Genomic DNA, 26,709 nt, shown 5'->3' on the forward strand with positions numbered 1-26,709 from the left:
GAATGACTTTTACCAAAAGACAAAAGATAACAAGTACTGGTGAGGACGTGGGGAAAAAGGAACCCTTATGAACTGGTGGTGGACATGTAAATTTGTACAGCCTTCATGGAAAAGAGTGTATAGATTTCTCAGAAACGAAAAATAGAACCACTACATGATCCAGCAATTCTACTTCTGGGTATATACCCAAAAGAATTGAAATCCGCATTTTAAAGATATCTGCATTCCTGTTTTGACAGCATATATTTACAATAGCCAAGATATGGAATCAGCTTAAGAGTCCATCAACAGATAAATGGATAAAAGCAGGTCATATATATATATAATGGAATATTATTCACCCTTGCAAAAGAAGGAAATCCTATCATTTGTGACAACATGGATGAAACTGGAGGACATTCTGCTAAGCGAAATAAGCCGGACATTGAAACGTGAATATCACATGATCTCATTTATATGTGGAATTTAAAAATGTCATACTTATAGAATTAGAGAGTAGAATGGTGATTACCAGGTTGGATATTCATTGAAAATGATGAACTTTGATCCATACCTGTATCATACAAAAAATTAACTCAAAATACAGCATAGATTTAAATGGACAACATAAAACTACAAAACTTTTAGTAGAAAATGTAGGAGAAAACCTTTAGCCCTTGGTTTAGGCAAATATATCTTAGCTATGGCACTAAAATCTCAATCCATTAAAAAAAATGAAAATTTGGACTTCATCAAAATTTAAAACTTGTACCTTTTGAGACATACTAGTAAAGCAATAAAAGGACAGTCTCAGAGTGGGAGAAAGGATTCACAAATCACATATATGATAAAGGACTTGTTTCCAGAATTTTAAACAACTGACTCAAAATTTAACAATAAAAATATCAACATCCCAGGTGAAACACTGGCAAACCATTCACTAAAAAAATGCAGTTATCAAATAAACACATAACATACTGAATATCATTAGTCACTGGGGAATTCAACATAATATAAAATGTGACACCACTACATACACATTAAATGGCATAATCACAGATTAACCAAGTTTTAGCAAAGATGTGGAGCTACTTGAACTCTCCAACACTGCTGCTAATAGCGATGCAAAATAGTACAACTACTTTGAAAAATAGTTTAGCAGTATTTTCAATAGCTACACATACTCCTACCATATCATTTAGCCTTTCCACTCATAAGTATTTATCTAAGAAAAACTTTCAATGCTTATGTGCATACAAATACTTCTAAAGAAATGTTCATGAAAGATTTATGGTAATAGCAGAAACATGGAATTAATCCAAATGTCTATCAAGAGGTGCACAGATGCACACATTGTGGTAGAGCCATAAAATGGAATACTACTGTGCGATATAAAGGAATGATCTATTGACACATCCAACAACTTGTATGAATCATAAAATAATTATTCTGAATGTAAAAAGGCAAACTCTCCCACTCTCAGTCAAAAGAGTAGACACTATATGATTTCAGTTATGCATGACTAGAAAAGGTAACATAGTCAATAGTGACAAAACATATAGGATGAGTGGTTGCCTGGGGTTGAGGATGTGTGGATGGGAAGGAGGAAGAGATTATAAGTGTACATGTAGAAATGTTAATAGGTAGGTTCTGGATATGTTCATTATGTGGAGTGTGTGATGGTTTCATGGTAATAATACGTATGTTAAAATATATTGAATTGTACAGTGTAAACATTTTATTGTGCTCCAATTATATGGTATTAAAGCTTTTTAAAAGATGCCTGAAGAAATACTTTAGCAGTACAGTTAATTTACTTAATTGTACTTTTGACTTAATATATTTTGTTTTCTCTATGCATTTAAGTCACCTAAAATGTATTAGAATATTTGTTATTTCTACTATACCCCTTTTATCCCCCAAACAAATGTGAAATAATAACCAAATGGTCTAACCACCTCATGCATAATCTCTTTAAGTTGTTGTCTATTCTATTTTCTTTTATTTTTAACACATAGTCAGTAAAACCCACAGACTAAAGATGATGGAGGCAGTGCAGGCAGAGGGATTCTTCTGGACTAGCTTCCTTTATATTTCAACTTCGTTCAAAAAAGTGTTTGTGTGTGAAATCCCATAGACAGCATGGTTAGAGTAACAGAGACTGCTGATGCTACAATACCTCTTGGTGATTTTATAAGATGAAAATATATAGTCAACAATCATTTATTCTAAAATCTTTCCAGTACTATGAGAGATCTTTTGTTTCTTAACTCAGATTTTAAACATTAAACTGCACATAGATGGAGGAAGCACATGTCATCACTCAGGTTCTAATTTAATTGATCCCTAAGTTAGTGTTTATATATGCCAGTTTTAGTCTATCTTACTCTAGTTTATCACATTCAATGTACAGTCTTTGACTGTAAGACACACCACTACTTTAAGGATCTCTAAGAAAGAAAACACTGCCAACTAAACTACAACTCAACATTGAGTGCAATATACATCTGGATTGCAGAGATAATACAATGCAAAAAAAAAAAACATATGCATTGCGTCTACTACATCTATGCTTTCTCTCAATAGAATGTGGCTAAATGTGATGGAATGACATGAAGTGGAGGCTTGAAGATATTCTTCCTCTATGTGTCTGTGCAGGAAATACTGATGTGTGTTCTTCTTTTGGAAATGTTGTGAAGGCTGCATTTCTCTGTAGGGATACATAAAACAAGTGACTTGATTTCATAATGTACCCTTCTTTGAGAAAAAGGCCATAAATAAAACATTCTCAAAGTTGTAATGTAGATTGATTCAATCTCCCAAAGAAAAGAAAAGTGGGAATAAAAATGATCAAAAGTACTTATCATTTACCTTTGGTACCATTTTTCAAAAACATCTCCTATGCCTATATCATACAAGTAACATTACCTTTTATTTTTATTTATCTCTATAATAATATTTATTGTAAAGCAATTTGCTGTAAAGTTAAAATCCATGAATTTGTAGTACCTTATTAGTTACAGACCATAGGGAAGTCTGCGCACTTTGCTCTTACTCTGCGCTTACAGGCCACCAGATTTTTAATTAGTCATGTTTCCACTGAGGGCATTTCTTATATGTATGGACCACCAGTCATGGTTGTTAGCAAGTTATCACAGTTTTTTTTTTTCATTAGAGTGACTTTGGTAAGGCAACTCAACATGCTAGAACCCAAATATCACCTGAAAAATTGTTTCTGAAATTTGGGCATACCAGCACAGATATTACTACAAAACACCCTACTGGGATGACGCCATAACTCGAGACAGAGACTAAGAGACACTCAGCTTTTATTTTTACAATCTAAATGCCTATACATATTTTGTATCAGGCTTATAATTTTTTTTAATATATTGGTTTATTCCTGCTTCCTGAGTACATTTATATACCTTATATATATATACCTATTATATATACCTGTTACATTGATAAATGACTTAATTCAGTTAACAAATGTTCATTATGCACCAAGTTAGTGGGAATAAATTTAAGAGACACTTATGGTAATCAAACATATGATAATAAAAAGGAAGAAAGAGTCCACGGTTTTTAAAATTTTATACTTTTGGAAAATGCCTAAAGGGTCACCTGTAGTGATAGTAAAAACTCCTTATGTTGGTTGATGATAGGTGAGTGTGGGGAGTTGTGCTTGGTTTGGAGTTCTAGAAACCCAGCCTGATACCATATGCTGTGGAACAAGGTATTGAAGAACATCAAATAGGCTAAATTAAGAGGTATAGCTGGAGTCAACAATCGAATCAAAAGTCCAAAATAACATCAGAGTATATGAGATAGGTGTGATTTGGAAAGCAAGAATAAGGTCTGGGGAACAACAGACAATCAAACAGATAAAGTGGATGGAGCAGGGCCTATGAAAGCAGCAGTTGGAGAAATTCCCAAAGCGAATGAAGCATCAACAAAAATCTATGAATTTTTATTATTTATTTATTTATTTATTTATTTATTTATTTATTTATTTATTTTTTTTTTTTGAGATGGAGTCTCGCTCTGCGGCCAGGCTGGAGTGCAGTGGTGCAATCTTGGCTCACTGCAAGCTCCGCCTCCCGGGTTCAAGTGATTCTCCTGCCTCAGCCTCCTGAGCAGCTGGCACTACAACATCTCTAATCTTATTTGCAGCAGAGGTAAGAGAGCCAAATGTGTCCAATAATAATAGATTTGAACTAGATTTGTGAAGAAATAGAATAAAATGGAGACGGGGACTTGAGAGGTTTTAAACCTCTGGCAAATTGGGAGGGAAGATTTGGCAGAGGTCAATAATGATGCCAATGGTTTGAGGTGAGTTAGAGATATTGCTGTTATGGAGAGGGCTGCATTGAGGGTGGTATGTGTAAGATTAGTAATTCACACTTGATCATCACATATTCGAATTTTCAAAGTTATTGAAATAATAAATACAAAATTTTTGAAAGCGTGAAATTCTAATGGTATGCCCATTACTAACCCTTGGTACCTAATTTCCAACTTACTATGAAATCATTCTAAGAATTGCATATGAAAACCTTTTTAAAGTTCTAAATTGATCTTTCTCTAGTGGAGAAGCTTTGTTGCTCTCTTAGCTTAACTAATACAAATATGACAATATTAGATACATGACAAGCATGCTTATTCCAAAGTACAATGATTCAGTAAGACACATACTACTTTTAAGAATACTATGATAGATTTAAAAATTAAGTGTTGTCATAAAACATATGAGATAGGATGAGATCTCAAACAAAGATATTCAAGCACATTTGTTGTTACATAAATCAGCTTTAAAAGTAGCAATATGGTTGTTAAATCACCATTAGAAGAGATAACTGTTGGGCAAACATTTCAATTTCTAGTAGAATACTCAGGGGGAATTTGTGGGTGATAATGACACAACACTTACAGAAATCCAAGACTGTAAGAGTTCAAAATAGGGAAACAGGTCAAATGGGATACAGAATTTGCTTAAATTCATTCCTGTTTGTAATCCAATGAGATAACATGTCAGAGATTTTGTTGGAATCTAAGTATGATATGGAAACCATCCAGGACAAGGTAGAAGTTTAGTGTTACATATACTCAGATTGTTGACAACTTTTTGGTTAAACTTTTTTTGCTCCACTGACGTCCTATTCACGTGTCAAGATTATGTACCTGGTGATTCTTGTAGGGGTGTGGGATACAATAAAATTAGAAACTTCTGAGGGATATACTAAGTCCTTTTTATTATTGTATAAGTTTAAGGGGTACAAGTACAGTTTAGTTACATGGATATATTGTGTAGTGGTGAAGTCTGGGTTTTTAGTGTAACTATCATCTGACTAACGTACCTTATACTCACTAAGTAATTTCTCATCTGTCCCCCCTTCCCACCCTCCCACACTTCTGAGTCTCCACTGACTATGACTTCACACCATATGCCCATGTGTACACATTATTTGGCTCCCATTTATAAGTGAGAACATGTGGTATTTGTCTTTGTTTCTGAGTTGTTTCACTCCAGATAATGGCTTTCAGTTATGTACATGTTGCTGAAAAAGGCATGACTTCATTCTTTTAATATACAAATTCTTTATATCCTGTTTTGGAATCTCAGCATCCAAATAGTTGCTGATCTTACTACCATCCCAGTGGAAGAAACTTTTCCATGGAAATTCATGGGAGATTAACTTGAAAGAAATCTGTTGGATAAGTCTAAATGAATCCAAGTAAAAATCTTACAATTTGGGGATTATGTTTTGCTTCATGTTCTTGTTAACTTGTCTTGCCTACTAAGATTCCTAATTCTCACTCATTGAGATGCTTCAGTGCATTCAGAATATAATGTTTGCTGTGACAAAGTAAAAATTACTCTTAGCAACTGAAAAATGGTAAACTGAGAATACTATTAATTAGCATCAGAGGATCTAGTTCTGCCTCTATAGGCCACACTTGTTAGCTGTTTGGCCTTGCACATGTATATAGTTTCTCTCCTGAGGCAGGTTAACTAGTTCTAGGGCAGCTGTGGAAAAGCTGGAAATGTGATTCCAGTTAACTTTGACTCTAAATGTGAATAATAAATTGGTCCTGTTTCCCTGAAAATAGATAACACCTCTAAGTGCAAAAGCCTATAAGTAAATAAAACATTTCCTTCAATAGTTTGCCCTATGAAAGAATGTTGAATATGTCAAGAACATCACAGGAAGATGCATCAAAACTGCCTGAGTGGTACATCCACATGTGTAGCCATCCCTTGAGAAGTCTGTTTTCCATTTACAAATTCATGTTTGTTGGGTTATGTAATCCTTAAGGTTCTTTTAGGATCCATCACCTCTGGGTAGCATCTGAAATGAGGATGTGTCCTTCATCTCAACCACACTAAAGCAAGCAATAGTTCACGATGGCGATTTTCTTGATTCTGTAATGTACCACTTTCCTGTGAGGCCTAAACGTTTATTGATTCCAACACCCAGAGACTGACTCCTGTCCCCAGATCTTCTGTCAACCTAATGATTAAGTAATTTGATTTTAGTTTGATAGACAAATACCACATAACTCCAATTCATTTTTAATTCCTACAGCCCTTAGCGACTGGCAGTTCCAAATAAACAGTATTAATAAATCATCAATCTGTAACTAAAGAGAAGGTTCTTTCAGGACCGTTTGCCAGTTGCACACTGTGGGAAGTCTCAGAGGAATATTTGTCATTCTCACAGTTACAATGGGACACAAGAGTAGCCATTTGAGACAGCTTAGCTAAGAGGTGAGGAAAGGAAAACATAAACTACAGCAAAAATAAGTTTATGAATTGATAACTAGTGGCTTTTTATTTGCAATAAACATACAAAAAGAGAAAAAAAAAAAAAAACTTAATATCCTGGTTCCCTAATAGGCATTTGATGGAGTGTAACAAAAGACTATTTGTAAATGGTTTCTGAAAGAGAGATAAGCAGGAACTAAAAAGGGCAGGAAATTGAATGTGTTCTTCCCTCCCACATCACCACAAGATTTCAGATGAGTTTGAAAAGGTCATTCACATAATTATTACAGTAACAGGTTCAAGGCCTTTTGAGCACAGCTGATCTGATTGTGTGTTAATGGCTGTAAAAGCAAGATAAGAAACATGTAAAATTTTTTAAAGGGGGAGAAAAAAAGAGAAAATCTGCCTGTAACACTATTAGCTTGCAGGCCTGTCGTTATGGATAAACTGATGTTGCTTTATAGCGTATGGCTTTTTTATTACAGAGTAACCCTGTTTGCCCTTGTGTATTGGGTCACTGAAGCATCAGTGACCAGATTTTACTTCTTTTTTGTTGGAGGCTAGTTGACATATCTAGTCATCTTTCTGGGGTCTGTAAAAGGTCACAAGGTGAAATGAAACTTGCCAGAAAACTATAGCTAATGTAAATGTGGTAAGAATTTTCAAGGCCAAAACATGTGAAAAGCATCTAGAGATATCTGTATGGCCAAACCAAAGTCAATAACACACTTCCTGTTATGAAAGATCAACCACATTTCTCATACCTGAATTCAATTCAGTGTACATATTCAGCACCTGCTGCATCTAATAATGCTCTAGGGATCCAAAAATTCAGCACACTAAAGAAGACAGCTATCTATCGCTGTTACAGTGGGGCAGGCTAAATAGTGAAATGTAGGTGGTCACACTGAAAGGTAAGAGACTGGAGCCCAAGAAAAGCAGGGAGAATTAATGGAGGAGGGGCATTTGACCTAAGCCTTACAGAATAGGATTGTGGGGCAGGATATTTTAGACCGAGGAAACTGGGTCACAGAGCCACAGACGTGGAAAAGCCAGTACGACTGAGGTATAGGAAGGGGTGCAGTTGATTAAGAGATGGATTTGAAAATGTCAAGTGGAACTGGTGCTAGTTTTCAAATGACCACCTCTCAGCACCATCCTCTAGTAGGCTTTGTGGTACTGGGGCAAGCGTTCTGAAAACCACATTTCTGCACTGCCAGGAGGGGGCACTGTAGGGAGACTGTAAGCCTGAAGAAGCCAGAAGGAACACTTTCCTTGTTATTTCCTGTGGGTTTCCCAGGGGCTTCTTGTCAGCTCGAGAGCCCCTGAATGGCACCTCAGCAGGGCATCCTTCCCTTAGCAGCAATAAAATACAGTTCAAATTTTTTCCCAACACTTTCAGGAGAAGCTTCATTGTGTCCCACTTCGACCATTTCACAGAACTGTTGGTCCTAGGGGTACCTCTGAAGTTCTAATTTTTATTAATTCTAATTATTTCCCCCCACCCCCCTCACCTCTAGAGATGGTAACTGCTTTCTGTAGTTACTGACCTTCCATAATTTAAAGTTCTCATTTTTACCCTGCGTTACTAGTTAACAACTTGTATGGGCTGGACTTAAACACTTAACACACCCAGTTGAAAACATCATCAACATTTAATTATATACTGCATTTAGAAAGAATCACTGAAATGAAATATTTATTAGGGTCCTAAGGGATTCCTTGCTTACATTGTCCCTTGACCCCTTTATCTCTCAATCCCTTTCAAGAGTATTGTACCTAGTGTTTAAAAAGTGACCTGGGAAATATCCACGATAACCCCCTTTTCACTAAGGATCCTAGGTTGAATGCTGAGCAAAAAAAGTCAACACCCATCATTTCTACTTCCTGGATATGCCACCAATCAGTTTGAAATGTTATGTAATAATGCCACTGCCAAAAGGCAACTAATTAAGTCTGCCTGATTCTATCCTTCTACTCTTAATATTCAGCCTGAGAATGTGTGGATGGGCAGCCAGCAAAAGAAAATATTTAAATTTTCTTTTCCAATCCTGACCCAGATCATTTCTCTCCTTTCAGGGAACATTACATCTAAATCATTAGAAGACAAATGGGCATTATTATATTCTTACAGCAGTTCAGGCAAAGAACTTCTACTGCCTCTCCTGGTAATCCAGTTTCCCTGTAACAACTCATTTTGTCACGAACTTCTATATTACACCAAATCTAATTCTTCTAGTTTAATCCCATACTGTTGGAATTTCACTGCCTTGTTGGAACTGGAGAACAGCTTGTGAGCAATCTCTTGATAATAACTTCCATATGTCTAAACCAGTCTTTTCTTTCCAACTAATTAATCCCCCTCCATTATTTTACACTTTTCTGTGTTACCCAAGCCTTTACATACCTTTGTTTCCCCATGGGTTCTCTTGAAATATTTCCTTTTTTTTTTTTCTGGGGAAATACCTTTACAGACAGTATAGCATGATATAGCATGTCACAGTCACTTTATAAGTTCTGTACTCAACCTTGTGCAATTCTATTTTAAGAGCTATTTCTAGGAGTAAACTCATACACTCTTGTTGTGTTCTGCTCCAGCAGCCTGTAGAGAAAACATCTGAATTTTTTCTAAATTCAGATTTAAGTAGAGGTTTTTTTAGGAGAAACCTTGCAGCTTATAGCTTTTTAACAGACCTTGTACTTCAGATCAGGCAGGCTGGTAAATTTGGGTGATATCAAAATACAGTAAAATTTGATAACCTACAATTATTTGTTTTATCTTAAAGAACACAGGAAAGATACAAGCTTATATACTGAAAAATTATCTGTGCATTATAGCTGCACTAATATGCATCCTCGAAGTGACAAAAACTGAACACCATTAAGGACAGATCATAAAAAGTTAAATGTACCTTCCAAGAGAAATCAAAATGAACCAGTATTCTAACATGGTTTGAATGTATGATTCTTTAAGAATCAAAGAAATCTCCTAATTTGGCTTATCAAAGGTTCACTAGATCATGTCAAGGGCCAAAGAGAGTTCAAAAGAAGAACATCTGCTGTTAGGTTGTCGAGTATTAAACTTGGAACTAAAAAGGTAGATAGTGAATTTCTGTGGAGATAAAGGTTGACTGTTAACAGAACAGCTTGGTCAAGATGCATAGCGGATGTTTACATAATGATTAAGACTTGACTCAAGGTGTAATATTACATTCAGCAAAATATTTGAAGATATAATGCAATTTCTTTGAGAACAGAGACTACGGAAATCCTGGAAGATGTGACAGTGCCTAGAACATAGTTGGCTTTCAGAGCTTTCAGACCTGCATTTGGTTCTAAGTTCTTTAAGGCACTTCAGTCTATTACATTTATGAAATGAGCTACACAAAGCCCAACCCTTACATTTTGACCATCTCTGAATTAATACATGAATTATTTTTTCTTAAGAGAGAAGGTACTGGCATACATTATTTCATTGCACTTCATTTTATTGTGTTTCGTAGACATTGTGTTTTTCACAAATTGAAGGTCCGTGGCGATGCTATGTCAAGCGTATCTACTGGTACAATTTTTCTAATAGCCTGCATTCACTTAGTATCACTGTGTCTCAGTTTGGAAATTTTTGGAGTATCTCAATTTTTTATTATGTCTGTTAAAATGATCTGTGATTAGTCATCTTTCAATGTTATTACTGTAACTGTTTTGAAGCTCCGTGAACTATGACCACAGAAGACAGCAAACTGAATTAATAAATGTATGTATTCTGACTGTTCCATCAACTGGCCACTCCCTCATCTCTCTCCCTTTCTTTGGGATTTCCTATTCCCTGAGACACAATATTAAAACTCAGCTAATTAATAACCCTACAATGGCTTCTAAGTGTTCAAGTGAAAGGAAGAGCAGCATATCTGTCAGTTTAAATCAAAGGCTAGAAATTAAGCTTAATGAGGAAGGCACGTCAAAAACTAAGACAGACTGAAAGCTAGGCCCGTGCTCAGTTAGCCGACCTGTGAACGAAAAAAAAAAGTTTCTGAAGGAAATTAAAAGTGCTACTCCAGTGAAGACACAAATGATGAGAAAGCAAAAACAGGCTTATTGCTGACAGAAAGAAAGTTTTAATGGTCTGGGTAGAAGATCAAACGAGTCACAACATTCCCTTAGGCCAAAACCTAACTCACAGACAGCCCCTAAATGTCTTCAGTTCTATGAAGGCTGACAGCGGTGAGGAAGCTGCAGGAGAAAAGTTTGAACCCAGCAGAGGCTGGTTTATAAGGTTTAAGGAAAGAAGCTATCTTTATAACATTAAAGTGGAAGGTGAAGTAGCAAGGGCTGATGTGAAAACTTCAGCTAGTTACTCAGAAAATCTAGTTAAGATAATTGAGGAAAATGGCTACACTAAGCAACAGATTTTCAATGTAGACAAAACAGACTTATTTTGAAAGAACATACAACCTAGGACTTTCATAGCTAAAAACAAGTCAATGTCTGGTTTCAACACTTCAAAGGACAGGTTAACTTTCTTGTTAGGGGCTAATGCAGCTGGTGAAGTTGAAGTTGAAACCAATGCTCATTTACCAATTTGAAAATCATAGGGCCCTTAAGAATTATGTTAAATCTACTCTGTGTTCTTGAAATGGAACAACAAAGCCTGGTGACACTGCATGTTTACAGCATGGTTTACTAAATATTTTAAGCCCACTGTTGAGACCTACTGCTCAGAATAAAAGATTCCTTTCAAAATAATACTGTCCATTGAAAATGCATCTCATTACCCAAGAGCTCTGATGTAGATCAGCAATATTAATGTTATTTTCATGCCTGCTAACACAAAATCAATTTTGCAGCCCATGGATCAAGGACTAATTTTCAAATTTCAAATCCAATGACTTAAGAATGACTTACAAAATATATTTTATAAGGGTATAGATTCCATAGATAATTATTCCACTGATAGACCTGAGCAAAGTAAATTGAAAACCTTCTAGAGAGGATTCACCATTCTATATACCAAGAAGAACAGCTGTGATTCATAGGTCAAAATATTAATAGGAATTTGGAAGAAGTGGCTCTAACCCTCACGGATAACTTGGAGAGGTTCACAACTTTAGTGGGGGAAGTAACTGCAGATGTCATGAAAACAGCAAGGTAACAAGAACTAGAAGTGGAACAGGAAGATGTGACTGAATTGCTGAAATATCATGGTAAAAGTTAAATAAATGAAGAGTAGCTTCTTATGGATGAGCAAAGAAAGGGGTTTTCTGAGATGGAGTGTAGTCCTGGAAAAGATGCTGTGGACATTGTTGAAATGACAACAAAAGATCTGGACCATTATGTCTACTTGGTTGACAAAGTGGTGGCAGAGTTAGAGAGGACTGACTCCAATTTTGAAAGAAGTTCTACTGTGGGTAAAATGCTATCTAACAGCATCATAAGCTACAGAGTCAATCAATGTGACAAACCTTATTGTTGTCTTCTTTTAATAAATTGCCACAGCCACCCCAACCTTTAGCAGTCACCACCTATACCAGTCAATAGCATCAGTCATCAGCAAACAGACGATAATTTGCTGAAGACTTACATCAGCATGAGCAATTTTTAGCAATAAAATATTTTAAAATCAAGATGTGTAAATTGTTGTATGTACATAAGTTAGGCATGTAAATGCTATTGCCTACTTAATAACATACAATATAGTGTAAACATAACTTCTGTGTGCTCTGGGAAACCAAAAAATTTATGTGACTTTATCGGTGTGAAATTTGCTTTATATATTATTGTGGCATCTAGAACTGAACCTCAAATATCTCCAAGGAATGACTATATATCTAGGAACATATTTAGTTCAATGAATAACATGATAAAAAAAAAAAACAGTGATTTTTGGTAGGAAATGTGAATTACTCCACTAAGGCTGGGAGCAGTTAAAGTTGAAAATAGCAAGATTTCGGTCCTGGGGAAAGATGGCCGAATAGGAACAGCTCCAGTCTCCAACTCCCAGCGCGAGCGACACAGAAAACCGGTGATTTCTGCATTTTCAACTGAGCCTCTGCTGCTGACACCCAGGCAAACAGGGTCTGGAGTGGACCTCAAGCAATCTCCAACAGACCTACAGCTGAGGGTCCTGACTGTTAGAAGGAAAACTATCAAACAGAAAGGACACCTACACCAAAACCCCATCAGTACGTCACCATCATCAGCAAAAACCAGAGGCAGATAAAACCACAAAGATGGGGAAAAAGCAGGGCAGAAAAGCTGGAAATTCAAAAACTAAGAGCGCATCTCCCCCGGCAAAGGAGCGCAGCTCATCGCCAGCAATGGATCAAAGCTGGACGGAGAATGACTTTGACGACATCAGAGAAGAAGGCTTCAGTCCATCAGACTTCTCAGAGCTAAAGGAGGAATTACGTACTCAGTGCAAAGAAACTAAAAATCTTGAAAAAAAAGTGGAAGAATTGATGGCTAGAGTAATTAATGCAGAGAAGGTCATAAACGAAATGAAAGAGATGAAAACCATGACACAAGAAATACGTGACAAATGCACAAGTTTCAGTAACCGAGTTGATCAACGGGAAGAAAGAGTATCAGCGATTGAGGTTCAAATGAACGAAATGAAGCGAGAAGAGAAACCAAAAGAAAAAAGAAGAAAGAGAAATGAACAAAGCCTGCAAGAAGTATGGGATTATGTAAAAAGACCAAATCTACGTCTGATTGGGGTGCCTGAAAGTGAGGGGGAAAATGGAACCAAGTTGGAAAACACTCTTCAGGATATCATCCAGGAGAACTTCCCCAACCTAGTAGGGCAGGCCAACATTCAAATCCAGGAAATACAGAGAACGCCACAAAGATACTCCTCGAGAAGAGCAACTCCAAGACACATAATTGCCAGATTCACCAAAGTTGAAATGAAGGAAAAAATCTTAAGGGCAGCCAGAGAGAAAGGTCGGGTTGCCCACAAAGGGAAGCCCATCAGACTAACAGCAGATCTCTCGGCAGAAACTCTACAAGCCAGAAGACAGTGGGGGCCAATATTCAACATCCTTAAAGAAAAGAATTTTCAACCCAGAATTTCATATCCAGCCAAACTAAGTTTCATAAGTGAAGGAGAAATAAAATCCTTTACAGATAAGCAAATGCTTAGAGATTTTGTCACCACCAGACCTGCCTTACAAGAGACCCTGAAGGAAGCACTCAACATGGAAAGGAACAACCGGTACCAGCCATTGCAAAAACATGCCAAAATGTAAAGACCATCGAGGCTAGGAAGAAACTGCATCAACTAACGAGCAAAATAACCAGTTAATATCATAATGGCAGGATCAAGTTCACACATAACAATATTAACCTTAAATGTAAATGGACTAAATGCTCCAATTAAAAGACACAGACTGGCAAACTGGATAAAGAGTCAAGACCCATCAGTCTGCTGTATTCAGCAGACCCATCTCACACGCAGAGACATATATAGGCTCAAAATAAAGGGATGGAGGAAGATTTACCAAGCAAATGGAGAACAAAAAAAAGCAGGGGTTGCAATACTAGTCTCTGATAAAACAGACTTTAAACCATCAAAGATCAAAAGAGACAAAGAAGGCCATTACATAATGGTAAAGGGATCAATTCAACAGGAAGAGCTAACTATCCTAAATATATATGCACCCAATACAGGAGCACCCAGATTCATAAAGCAAGTCCTTAGAGACTTACAAAGAGACTTAGACTCCCATACAATAATAATGGGAGACTTTAACACTCCACTGTCAACATTAGACAGATCAACGAGACAGAAAGTTAACAAAGATATCCAGGAATTGAACTCATCTCTGCAGCAAGCAGACCTAATAGACATCTATAGAACTCTCCACCCCAAATCAACAGAATATACATTCTTCTCAGCACCACATCGCACTTATTTCAAAATTGACCACATAATTGGAAGTAAAGCACTCCTCAGCAAATGTACAAGAACAGAAATTATAACAAACTGTCTCTCAGACCACAGTGCAATCAAACTAGAACTCAGGACTAAGAAACTCAATCAAAACCGCTCAACTACATGGAAACTGAACAACCTGCTCCTGAATGACTACTGGGTACATAACGAAATGAAGGCAGAAATAAAGATGTTCTTTGAAACCAATGAGAACAAAGATACACCATACCAGAATCTCTGGGACACATTTAAAGCAATGTGTAGAGGGAAATTTATAGCACTAAATGCCCACAAGAGAAAGCAGGAAAGATCTAAAATTGACACTCTAACATCACAATTAAAAGAACTAGAGAAGCAAGAGCAAACACATTCGAAAGCTAGCAGAAGGCAAGAAATAACTAAGATCAGAGCAGAACTGAAGGAGATAGAGACACAAAAAACCCTCCAAAAAATTAATGAATCCAGGAGTTGGTTTTTTGAAAAGATCAACAAAATTGACAGACCGCTAGCAAGACTAATAAAGAAGAAAAGAGAGAAGAATCAAATCGACGCAATAAAAAATGATAAAGGGGATATCACCACCAACCCCACAGAAATACAAACTACCATCAGAGAGTACTATAAACACCTCTACGCAAATAAACTAGAAAATCTAGAAGAAATGGATAATTTCCTGGACACTTACACTCTTCCAAGATTAAACTAGGAAGAAGTTGAATCCCTGAATAGACCAATAGCAGGTCTGAAATTGAGGCAATAATTAATAGCCTACCAACCAAAAAAAGTCCAGGACCAGGTGGATTCACAGCTGAATTCTACCAGAGGTACAAGGAGGAGCTGGTGCCATTCCTTCTGAAACTATTCCAATCAATAGAAAAAGAGGGAATCCTCCCTAACTCATTTTATGAGGCCAACATCATCCTGATACCAAAGCCTGGCAGAGACACAACAAAAAAAGAGAATTTTAGACCAATATCCCTGATGAACATCGATGCAAAAATCCTCAATAAAATACTGGCAAACCGGATTCAGCAGCACATCAAAAAGCCTATCCACCATGATCAAGTGGGCTTCATCCCTGGGATGCAAGGCTGGTTCAACATTCGTAAATCAATAAACATAATCCAGCATATAAACAGAACCAAAGACAAGAACCACATGATTATCTCAATAGATGCAGAAAAGGCTTTTGACAAAATTCAACAGCCCTTCATGCTAAAAACACTCAATAAATTCGGTATTGATGGAACGTACCTCAAAATAATAAGAGCTATTTATGACAAACCCACAGCCAATATCATACTGAATGGGCAAAAACTGGAAAAATTCCCTTTGAAAACTGGCACAAGACAGGGATGCCCTCTCTCACCACTCCTATTCAACATAGTGTTGGAAGTTCTGGCTAGGGCAATCAGGCAAGAGAAAGAAATCAAGGGTATTCAGTTAGGAAAAGAATAAGTCAAATTGTCCCTCTTTGCAGATGACATGATTGTATATTTAGAAAATCCCATTGTCTCAGCCCCAAATCTCCTTAAGCTGATAAGCAACTTCAGCAAAGTCTCAAGATACAAAATTAATGTGCAAAAATCACAAGCATTCTTATACACCAGTAACAGACAAACAGAGAGCCAAATCAGGAATGAACTTCCATTCACAATTGCTTCAAAGAGAATCAAATACCTAGGAATCCAACTGACAAGGGATGTAAAGGACCTCTTCAAGGAGAACTAGAAACCACTGCTCAGTGAAATAAAAGAGGACACAAACAAATGGAAGAACATACCATGCTCATGGATAGGAAGAATCAATATCGTGAAAATGGCCATACTGCCCAAGGTTATTTATACATTCAATGCTATGCCCATCAAGCTACCAATGAGTTTCTTCACAGAATTGGAAAAAACTGCTTTAAAGTTCATATGGAACCAAAAAAGAGCCCGCATCTCCAAGACAATCCTAAGTCAAAAGAACAAAGCTGGAGGCATCATGCTACCTGACTTCAAACTATACTACAAGGCTACAGTAACCAAAACAGCATGGTACTGGTACCAAAACAGAGATATAGACCAATGGAACAGAACAGAGCCCTCAGAAATAATACCACACATCTACAGCCATCTGATCTTTGACAAACCTGAGAGAAACAAGAAACGGGGAAAGGATTCCCTATTTAATAAATGGTGCTGGGAAAATTGGCTAGCCATAAGTAGAAAGCTGAAACTGGATCCTTTCCTTACTCCTTATACGAAAATTAATTCAAGATGGATTAGAGACTTAAATGTTAGACCTAATACCATAAAAACCCTAGAGGAAACCTAGGTAGTACCATTCAGGACATAGGCATGGGCAAAGACTTCATGTCTAAAACACCAAAAGCAATGGCAGCAAAAGCCAAAATTGACAAATGGGATCTCATTAAACTAAAGAGCTTCTGCACAGCAAAAGAAACTACCATCAGAGTGAACAGGCAACCTACAAAATGGGAGAAAATTTTTGCAATCTACTCATCTGACAAAGGGCTAATATCCAGAACCTACAAAGAACTCAAACAAATTTACAAGAAAAAAACAACCCCATCAAAAAGTGGGCAAAAGATATGAACAGACATTTCTCAAAAGAAGACATCCATACAGCCAACAGACACATGAAAAAATGCTCATCATCACTGGCCATCAGAGAAATGCAAATCAAAACCACAATGAGATACCATCTCACACCAGTTAGAATGGCAATCATTAAAAAGTCAGGAAACAACAGGTGCTGGAGAGGATGTGGAGAAATAGGAACACTTTTACACTGTTGGTGGGATTGTAAACTAGTTCAACCATTATGGAAAACAGTATGGCGGTTCCTCAAGGATCTAGAACTAGACGTACCATTTGACCCAGCCATCCCTTTACTGGGTATATACCCAAAGGATTATAAATCATGCTGCTATAAAGACACATGCACACGTATGTTTATTGCAGCACTATTCACAATAGCAAAGACTTGGAATCAACCCAAATGTCCATCAGTGACAGACTGGATTAAGAAAATGTGGCACATATACACCATGGAATACTATGCAGCCATAAAAAAGGATGAGTTTGTGTCCTTTGTAGGGACATGGATGCAGCTGGAAACCATCATTCTTAGCAAACTATCACAAGAACAGAAAACCAAACACTGCATGTTCTCACTCATAGGTGGGAACTGAACAATGAGATCACTTGGACTCGGGAAAGGGAACATCACACACCGGGGCCTATCATGGGGAGGGGGAGGGGGGAGGGATTGCATTGGGAGTTATAGCTGATGTAAATGACGAGTTGATGGGTGCTGACGAGTTGATGGGTGCAGCACAGCAACATGGCACAAGTATACATATGTAACAAACCTGCACGTTATGCACATGTACCCTAGAACTTAAAGTATAATAATAATAATAAAAAATGAAAATAGCAAGATTTTGTACTTACGATCTTTTTTGTCCCTCAAGCTATTATTATATAAAATATTATACTTTGTGATATATAATTATTTTTCACTCCATCCTTTGCCCTAGCTTCTATAGATATGATAAATCTCTCTCATCCTTATCATCAAAAAAGCCAACAAACAAATCCTTCTTTAGAGGCAGTAGATCAAGAAAGGTTTTTTAGTTGTCATGTTAAACAGTAAGTACAACTCGGACATGAAAATATGCTTTGAGAATAAAATAAAAATAAAGCTTCAGTTACACAAAATAAATAAGTTCTAGAGATTTGCTGCTGTCAACCTTGTACCTATAGTCAGTAATATTGTATTGAGCACTTACAAGTTTATTAAGAAGATAGATGTCATGATAAGTGTTCTTATCATAATAATAAAAAATAGAGTTGGAGAATTATAGGTCTAAGATAACAAAGATAAATGATAGAGTGAGGCAAGAATAGGTAGGAAAAGGCAGAGGCAAATATAGCAATGTAATTTGGATATAAATAAGAGAATATGAGAGAGCAGGAGATACAGGTGCACAGTACATATGATGTATTTGGGGGGGGGGACAGGATAAGGCATAAATAGCTTATTTATTTTTGATTAACTGTTAATAATAAAGAGTTGATTGGATTAAGCAAATGGAATATTTTTCAGTTCACTCATTCCTACTTCCTGAATGCTATGTGCCAGGTGCTGTGGTAGGCACTAGGCATATGTAAGTGAAGAATACAGTCATGATTTCTGCCTTCTTGGGGATTAAAGCCTAAGAGTGGGGAAAGCGCTGGCCATTCTATTTTCCTCTCTTGCCTGTCACCTTCTTGTTCCCTGCAGACCCTCTGCCTTGCCTTGTGAACTGACAATTGCATCCCCAGGCTTGCAGAGTGGCTTCTGTTTGACTCCAGCCATGAGAGCCACCAGAAGACATGAGAAGGCAAGAGGAAAAAGAAATCAGGATATAAATTTCCTAATGCTTTCTTCAGCTGTGTTCTTATATAAAAGCTGTGTCTATTCATAGCAACAGTCATTACAGCTCCCGTTGGTTGATCCCTGGCCCACTTCAGTTTTCCCTGGTTCTGGAAACACTCTCTCCTCCCCCTTGCTCCTTCAGGATTATGTATGACAATGAGTTATTGCTATCAGCAGTTTATACATGTCTTAGTTTTTCTTCTTGTTCTTCTTAACCTGCTCAGAGATCTTCAGCTCATCACTTTACTAAATTCTATTGAAACATCTGTGTTGGATCCTGTTTACATCTGGGATCCTGACACAGATAAATGGTTTTAAGTGGAGAAACACTTAGGTGGAAAACTTAAAATTGTGTTAAGGACTATAAAAAAGGGATAAAAAGGTATATAGACAGAGAATAATGGGTGTAAGTTAGATGAGATGGTCATTCATAGACAGCCTGTTTCAGGGGTGATATTGAAATTGAGGCCAGAGGATAGGTGAGAGTCCCCATGGAAAGAACAGGGGGAAAGAAATCCCAGCATAAGAAATGCAAGTGTAAAGGCCACAAGGCAAAAAAAAAAAAAAGGCTTGACGTGCTCCATTCCAGAATTTGGTTATCATACTCTATGAGTAATGTTTGGTTAGGACACAGTGAGGGGAAAAACAGCCTGAGTGGTAAGATCCTGATGATATCCAGGGACAGATACTAAAGTTTTTGTAACAGACAAAGGCCCACAAGAGCACCATGTGCTCGCTGAAGTGAGAGAAGAAGCTCAGGTGAGCTGCAGGAGCCACACGGATGCTGAGGAATTAATTTGCAGTTTGCTGTGATCATGTTGGGATGAAATGGTGATCCACACCACAAGATAATATGCTGTAAAGGGATGAACACACATCAAGATGTTATTTCTTTGATCTTGTTTATTTTCATAAGGGTGGCAGGGTGGTCTTTAGGTATAGGTAGATCTCTTCATGTTTCTTTTTTCCATAATTGTGACATTTCTTAGAAAGGATACCAAGTGATAAACAGAGACCTTCTTGACTGAAACTGTCTTCTTCACATTCCCTTTTATTAATTTACCTTTGAGAGTTGGTAGCAAAGGAGTAGAGAAGTTGAAAAAAATAAAATATTAAAAGAACATAAGTGATTTAGTGATTTGGCTGTTGGGTCTTACCTAGAATGAAAGAGACTTTAAGCATCAATTTACTAAACATATTTCACGACTTCCAAAAGCAACCACATCTAACTTATTAAGTAAGTTTGCCTGGGGAAATATTTATATTGTTTTTTTCCTGTAAGTCTAGTTTTCTAATTTGTTTTACAGTATGACCTCCCTTTGTTTGTAGCCTTAGTATAAATTCTGGCACTGAAGAATTATTTAACTACAGGATACACTAAAACCCTTGTCCTCAAGCCAGAATATATTATTTTTGCATTTATCAGAATTGAGCTGCTTACTTGGGACATTTTCAGACCTACTTGACACACAACAGCAGATGGTGACAAAGCAGACTTTTAACTATTATTCAATCTTAAGCACTTAACTAATATCTTTAGGTATAGAAGTGTTCCTCAGATATCTGCCCAAATACCTCTTAGATACATTTTACATTTTGAAATTTATTTCTACTTATGGCTATCTTTTGCTTAAAGATGGGTCACACAATAATTCATTTTGCTTATAGTCTATTATGATGTTGCTTCTACTTAAAGTAGAATTCACATATGTCTTAATCATTCTTGATATTAAAACACATGGTGTTTACTATGTTCATTCCCTAAATCTCCCTTAGCTAGCTGATTTTTTTTCATATTTACTAATATTTTCCTCACCCTAAGGCTAAACCTACTTTAATAATCACATTTGTGTAGCTGGCTTTATCTCCAAGTACTTTATAGTTAGATTGTGGGGGTTTGCTCACTGCAACTGAAGGTAAATGATTAGTAACTGTGATAGAGATACATTTATGCAAATTATAATTATAGAGTCCAGAAAGAACCCTGAGGTCTTATCATCCTAAAATACAAAGAACACAACACTCCGTTTAAAGTAAATCATAATACGATAATCAAATATAATCAAAATTCGACTTCTGCCTCTGATCTCAGTACCTATACTGTAAACATCATTGACAAGCGACTATATATCCTGGGCTGTAAACCCTCAGAAATAGAATCGTTAAGTATGGCAGGCTTTAGGGTGTGATATAAATTCTCTCTCTCATTTGAGAAATGATTCCTTGTACATATTGATAGCTGGTGCTATTAAGTTATGATTTCAGGATATACTAAAGTAATACATAGGATCACTATGTAACTATTATCCTTACAATTTTTATCTTCTGTCTTATTATGTCATATAAGAATCTACATCCTATACATGAGGAGCAGATAGTACTTTGCCTTTCTATCCTCTTTATTTACATAATAGCTGAATGAAATTTAAAGATGACATTTAAATTTTAAGATATATAGGTAAAGCTGTAAAGCTTTTTATTCATTAAAGAAGTTTTCTTTATGTTAAAATAGCAGAATTATAGAAATTGCTGTCCGTGAAAATGCCTAGAAGATAATTTTAACTGATTACTTCATCAATTCTGATTTGAACTTCTTTTAAAAAATAAATAGCCACCATGGAACATCTGGGGAAATGACAGCTAGCAAAATAAGTGATCCCAAAATAAGATATGTCACATTTTAATAAGCAATTGTGTTTAATTATGGAAGAACATGTACTTACTTGCCAAGTGCAAAGCATTCCATCTTAACAGTTGTTCCTTTAGCAGCTGTAACCATGAAAGGAAAATGGACCTCAATTTTCGGCTCATATTCTCCCATCACACCTTAGAAATAAAGAATAGTCTTTAAGCATCAAATGAATGTTACAGTTTGTTTCTTAATCCTGGAGATGTTACACTGAAAATCACCGTGGTTTGCTTGTTAATGTCTGTTTGATGACTGTTAAATTTTTCAATGTACTGAAATAAGTAGTACACTTAGACTCTATCATTTTGATGAAATCCTAGTCTTCCCCTGAGGACTAGATTACATGCATGTTCAATATCATTTAAAGTAATAATTATTGAAAATGTTAATCAACACTAGTAGTACAGTTACTAATTGTTCTAAAAAAAGATGAATAGTTCCCATTTTAGATGTGTTTAATTTTTTAAATAAGAAAAGGTATAAACATTTCCTTATAATTGCCAAATATTCATTTATAAAGTCTAATATTTATTGAATATCTATAATATGCATGGAATTTTGCCAAAAATTGTGGGAGTAACAAAAGATTAATCAGTTGTGCTCTCAAGCACTCAGCAACTATATTCTTAAAGAGAGAAACAACATACTGTATACTCAAATATGAGAGAAAAGCTTTCTATCAAATTACTGTGATGAAAGATAAGAATTGATCACTGCCACGAATGAGGTATTAAGTATTATGCACTGATATGGTTTGTCTCTTGTCCCCACCAAAATCACATCTCAAATGGTAATATGCATATGTCAAGAGAGGGACCTGGTGGGAGGTGATTGGATCATGGAGGTAGATGCCCCCATGCTGTTCTCATGACACTAAGAGAGTTCTCACAACATTTCATAGTTTTAAAAGTGGCAGTTTCCCCTGTTCTCTCTCTCATCTCTCCTGCCAACATGTAAGACATGCTTGCTTCTCCTTCCACCATAATTGTAAGTTTCCTGAGGCCTTTTCTTGTGGTAGAAAAGAAAAACCCCATTTTTTTTTGAGAAATTAAACCTGACTGAGAAATTTGCATAAATAACAAGGAGCCGAGTGTTAATAACAAGGGCAATGGGAAAAATGTCTCCACAGCATTTCAGAGATCTTCATAGCAGCCCCTCTCATCACAGGCCTGGAGGCCTAGGAGGGAAAAATGGTTTCATGGCCAGCCTGGGGCCCTACTGCTCTGTGCAGTCTCAAGACATGGTGTCCTGTGTCCTAGCTGCGCCAACTCCAGTCATGGCTAAAAGGGGTCAACATACAGCTCAGGCCATTGCTTCAGAGGTGCAAACCCCAAGCATTGGCAAATTCCATGTGGTGTTAGGCCTACATGTGTTCAGAAGGCAAGAATTCAGGCTTGGCAACTTCTTCCTAGATTTCAAAGACATATGGAAACACCTAGATATCCAAGCAGAAGTCTGCTGCAGGGGAAGAACCCTAATGGAGAACCTCTACTAGGGCAAGGCAGGGCGGAAATGTGGGCTTAGAGCCTCCACACAATGTCACCACTGGTGTATTGTCTAGTGGAGCTGTAAGAAGATGGCTACCATCCTCCAGACCCCAGAATGGTGGATCCACAGCTTGCACTGAGCACCTGGAAAAGCCATAGGCATTCAACGCCAGCCCATGAAAGCAGCTGGAGGGGCTGCACCCTGCAGAGCCACAGAAGCAGAGCTGCCCAAGTCCTTGGGAGCCTATGCCTTCCATCATCATGCCCAATATGTGAGATATGGAGTCAAGGAGATTGTTTTAGAGCTTTAAGATTTAATGAGTGCCTTGCTGGGTTTTGTACTTGCATGTCACCTGTGGCCTCTTTGTTTTCGCTGATTTATCCCATTTGGAATGGGAACATTTACCCAATGCCTGTATCTTGGAAGTAACTAATTTGTTTTTGATTTTACAGGCTCATAGGTGGAAAGGACTATTCTTGCTTCAGATGAGACTTTGGACTTGGACTTTTGAATTAATGCTAGAATAAGATTTTGGGTACTGTTGAGAAAGTATGATTGGTTTTGAAATGTGAAAAGAATGTGAGATTTGGGAGGGGTCAGGGTAGGAATGATACGGTTTGGCTCTGTGTCCCCACCAAAATCTCATCTGAAATGGTAATCCCCACATGTCAAAACAGGGACCTGGTGGAAGGTGATTGAATCATGGGGGCAGTTTCCCCCATGCTGCTCTCATGATAGTGAGGGAATTCTCATGAAATCTGATGACTTTTAAAGTGGCAGTTTTCCATGATCCCTCTCTCTCTCCTGCTGCCATGTAAGATGTACCTTGCCTCCCTTTTGCCTTCTGCCACGATTGTAAGTTTCCTGAGGCCTTCCCAGCCATGTGAAACTGTGAGTCAATTAAGTCTGTTTACTTTACGAATTACCAGTCTCAAGTATTCTTTACAGCAGTGTGGAAACTGACTAATACATGCACATTTGAGGAGATCATAAGAATAATGAGGGTTTGGGTCAGTGGGAAAAAGATAGGAGAGAGTAAATGGAGCTATATATATATAAAAAAAAAATGACAAAGAGATGGTAAATGACCATTAATAGGAATATCAGTTTTTCTAACACCTTAATATGTGAAGGGAAGTGATATTTGAAATTAAATTTGGAAATATAATGATGGAACGAAAAACAGGTGGAATCCAAAAAATAGAGAGCCTTGATTATCAGAGTAACACATTTAGTCTTTAATCTGCAAATAATTTGGAGCTACAGTGGTTTTGAATAGGGCAGGTGCATTATACTGAGATGTATATAGTGAAACTGGAACAGAGACAAATAAATCAATTACATTACTTCAGTAATACGAGATAAAGGCCTGAGCTTTAATAATAGTAATAAAAACACACAAAGGGCACTAGATGGGTAAAAACAATTAATAACTGAATTGGCAAAAGTTGGCAGACAATGAGGTACAGGAATAAGGGCATGGGCAGTGCCAATAACAACACTATAATTTGCAGCTTGGGGAATTGGGCAATGTCAATAAAAGTAAAAAGAACACAGTTAAAGTAGAAAAGCTGATGAATTTCAATTTGGAGGTATTGAGTTTGAAGTACCTACAAGATATTCAGAAGAAAGTATCTGATCACACAGTATAAATGAGAGAATGAAGCTCAGGATGAGTTCTAGACAGGGGAAAACACTTACAGTGATTTAGGGGTGGTAGCTGAAACAATGAGACTGGATATGGCTTTTACCTATTAGAAAACACTGTAATAACTGAGGCCTGGTGGATTCTATTGCTAGTGCCATCACATAGCCTTGGAGCAAATTTTCTCCGAAAATTAATTTTTGGAAGCCCCCTATGTGTAAAGTACCACATAGAAAACGGCTATGATTTGGCACAGATGCTTCTCTGAGGAGACTGTGCATGTGTTTGGGGGTGTCTATGCTTGTGACCATACGAGCATGGATACATCTTTGTGCATATGTAGTCCTCTGTACAATTATTTTGCATATGTGTGTGGAATGAGAGGAAAGAAGAAGAAATCCAAATAGAGTAAGATAAATTCTATAAGATATGAAGGTCATATACACTGGACATGGAAAGGGGTAAAAAGGGCTACCTTTGGCGAGAAAAACATTTCATGTATTTGTTTAATATTTATCTATTTATTTGTTATGTAACTTTTGAAATAAGTTTTGAAGAAAGCATATGGATATGTTTAGATGGAAAATGTTTAACCTCACATAAGACAGAAAGGTTATCTTTGCTCGTTGTGGTATTTGTTGTTTTGTTTTTTTTTTTTTAAGTTTTTGGCAAAGCAGAAAAAAATCACTAAAGTACTTATCACAGAGATTTGGATTCTAGACCTGGCTTCACTAAATGTCTAGTCTGTACCATCTCTGACAGGTCAGAAAACCTCAGACAAATGAAACCTCTGGGTTTCATTTTTCTAATCTGTTTACTGAGGGCATGGAAGGGAATTATCATCAATACAATGTCCTATTCTAAGAGGCTAACTCCTTCAATGACCTTCTAGTCTGAAATTTGCTGCACATCAAGAACTTGACAAATAGCAAGTGAATTGAATGGTTAGCACTATTATGTCACCCAAAACAAATGTTTAAGCACTTCTCTCTTTCTCAATAATGTTTGTTTCCTCTGCTTCTTTTAAAATATTTCCCCATGCCCCTCCATACTATACTTGCCAGGTTCCTTTCTTTTACTTCCTCTTCATGTCAACTTTTTCCCCCGTGGTGTCTCTACCAGCTACTTGAATAGCAGGATGTGGTCTGCTGGTGATACCTATAACCTCAGCCAAATGTTTTTAATGGTGTGAAGTTTATCTTTAATGCTCTCTTACTTGTAAGCCCCATAGGAAGACTCCAGGCATCCTGTTTAGAAGCTATCTGTGACTTCTCTTGTGAAGCAGTCCTCAAATTTAATTTCTGATTTCCCTACCTATTCTTAAAATTGATTTGGTATTGTTGTTACTTTTTTTATATATATACTTTAAGTTCTAGTGTACATGTGCATAACGTGCAGGTGTGTTACATATGTATACTTGTGCCATCTTGCTGTGCTGCACCCATCAACTCGTCAGCACCTATCAACTCATCATTTACATCAGGTATAACTCCCAATGCAATCCCTCACCCCTCCCCTCTCCCCCCTCCCCATGATAGGCCCCAGTGTGTGATGTTCCCCTTCCCGAGTCCATGTGATCTCATTGTTCAGTTCCTACCTATGAGTGAGAACATACGGTGTTTGGTTTTCTGTTCTTGCGATATTTTGCTGAGAATGATGGTTTCCAGCTGCATCCATGTCCCTACAAAGGACACAAACTCATCCTTTTTATGGCAGCATAGTATTCCATGGTGTATATGTGCCACATTTCTTAATCCAGTCTGTCACTGTTGATGGACATT

At 37.0% G+C, this 26,709-nt stretch overlaps 1 protein-coding gene across 1 annotated transcript in view; it reads right to left on the minus strand.

Annotated features, from left to right (window-relative positions):
- The window catches only part of CNTN5 (contactin 5), a 1,333,698-nt gene that overhangs the window by 344,114 nt on the left and 962,875 nt on the right, over positions 1-26,709 (minus strand). The window contains exon 9 of the mRNA XM_031653895.1: positions 21,830-21,932. Coding sequence (XP_031509755.1) covers positions 21,830-21,932 — 103 coding nt within the window. The remainder of the gene's footprint in view (positions 1-21,829; positions 21,933-26,709) is intronic.

Source organism: Papio anubis, chromosome 12, assembly GCF_008728515.1.
Source record: "Papio anubis isolate 15944 chromosome 12, Panubis1.0, whole genome shotgun sequence".
Taxonomy (NCBI): Eukaryota; Metazoa; Chordata; class Mammalia; order Primates; family Cercopithecidae; genus Papio; species Papio anubis.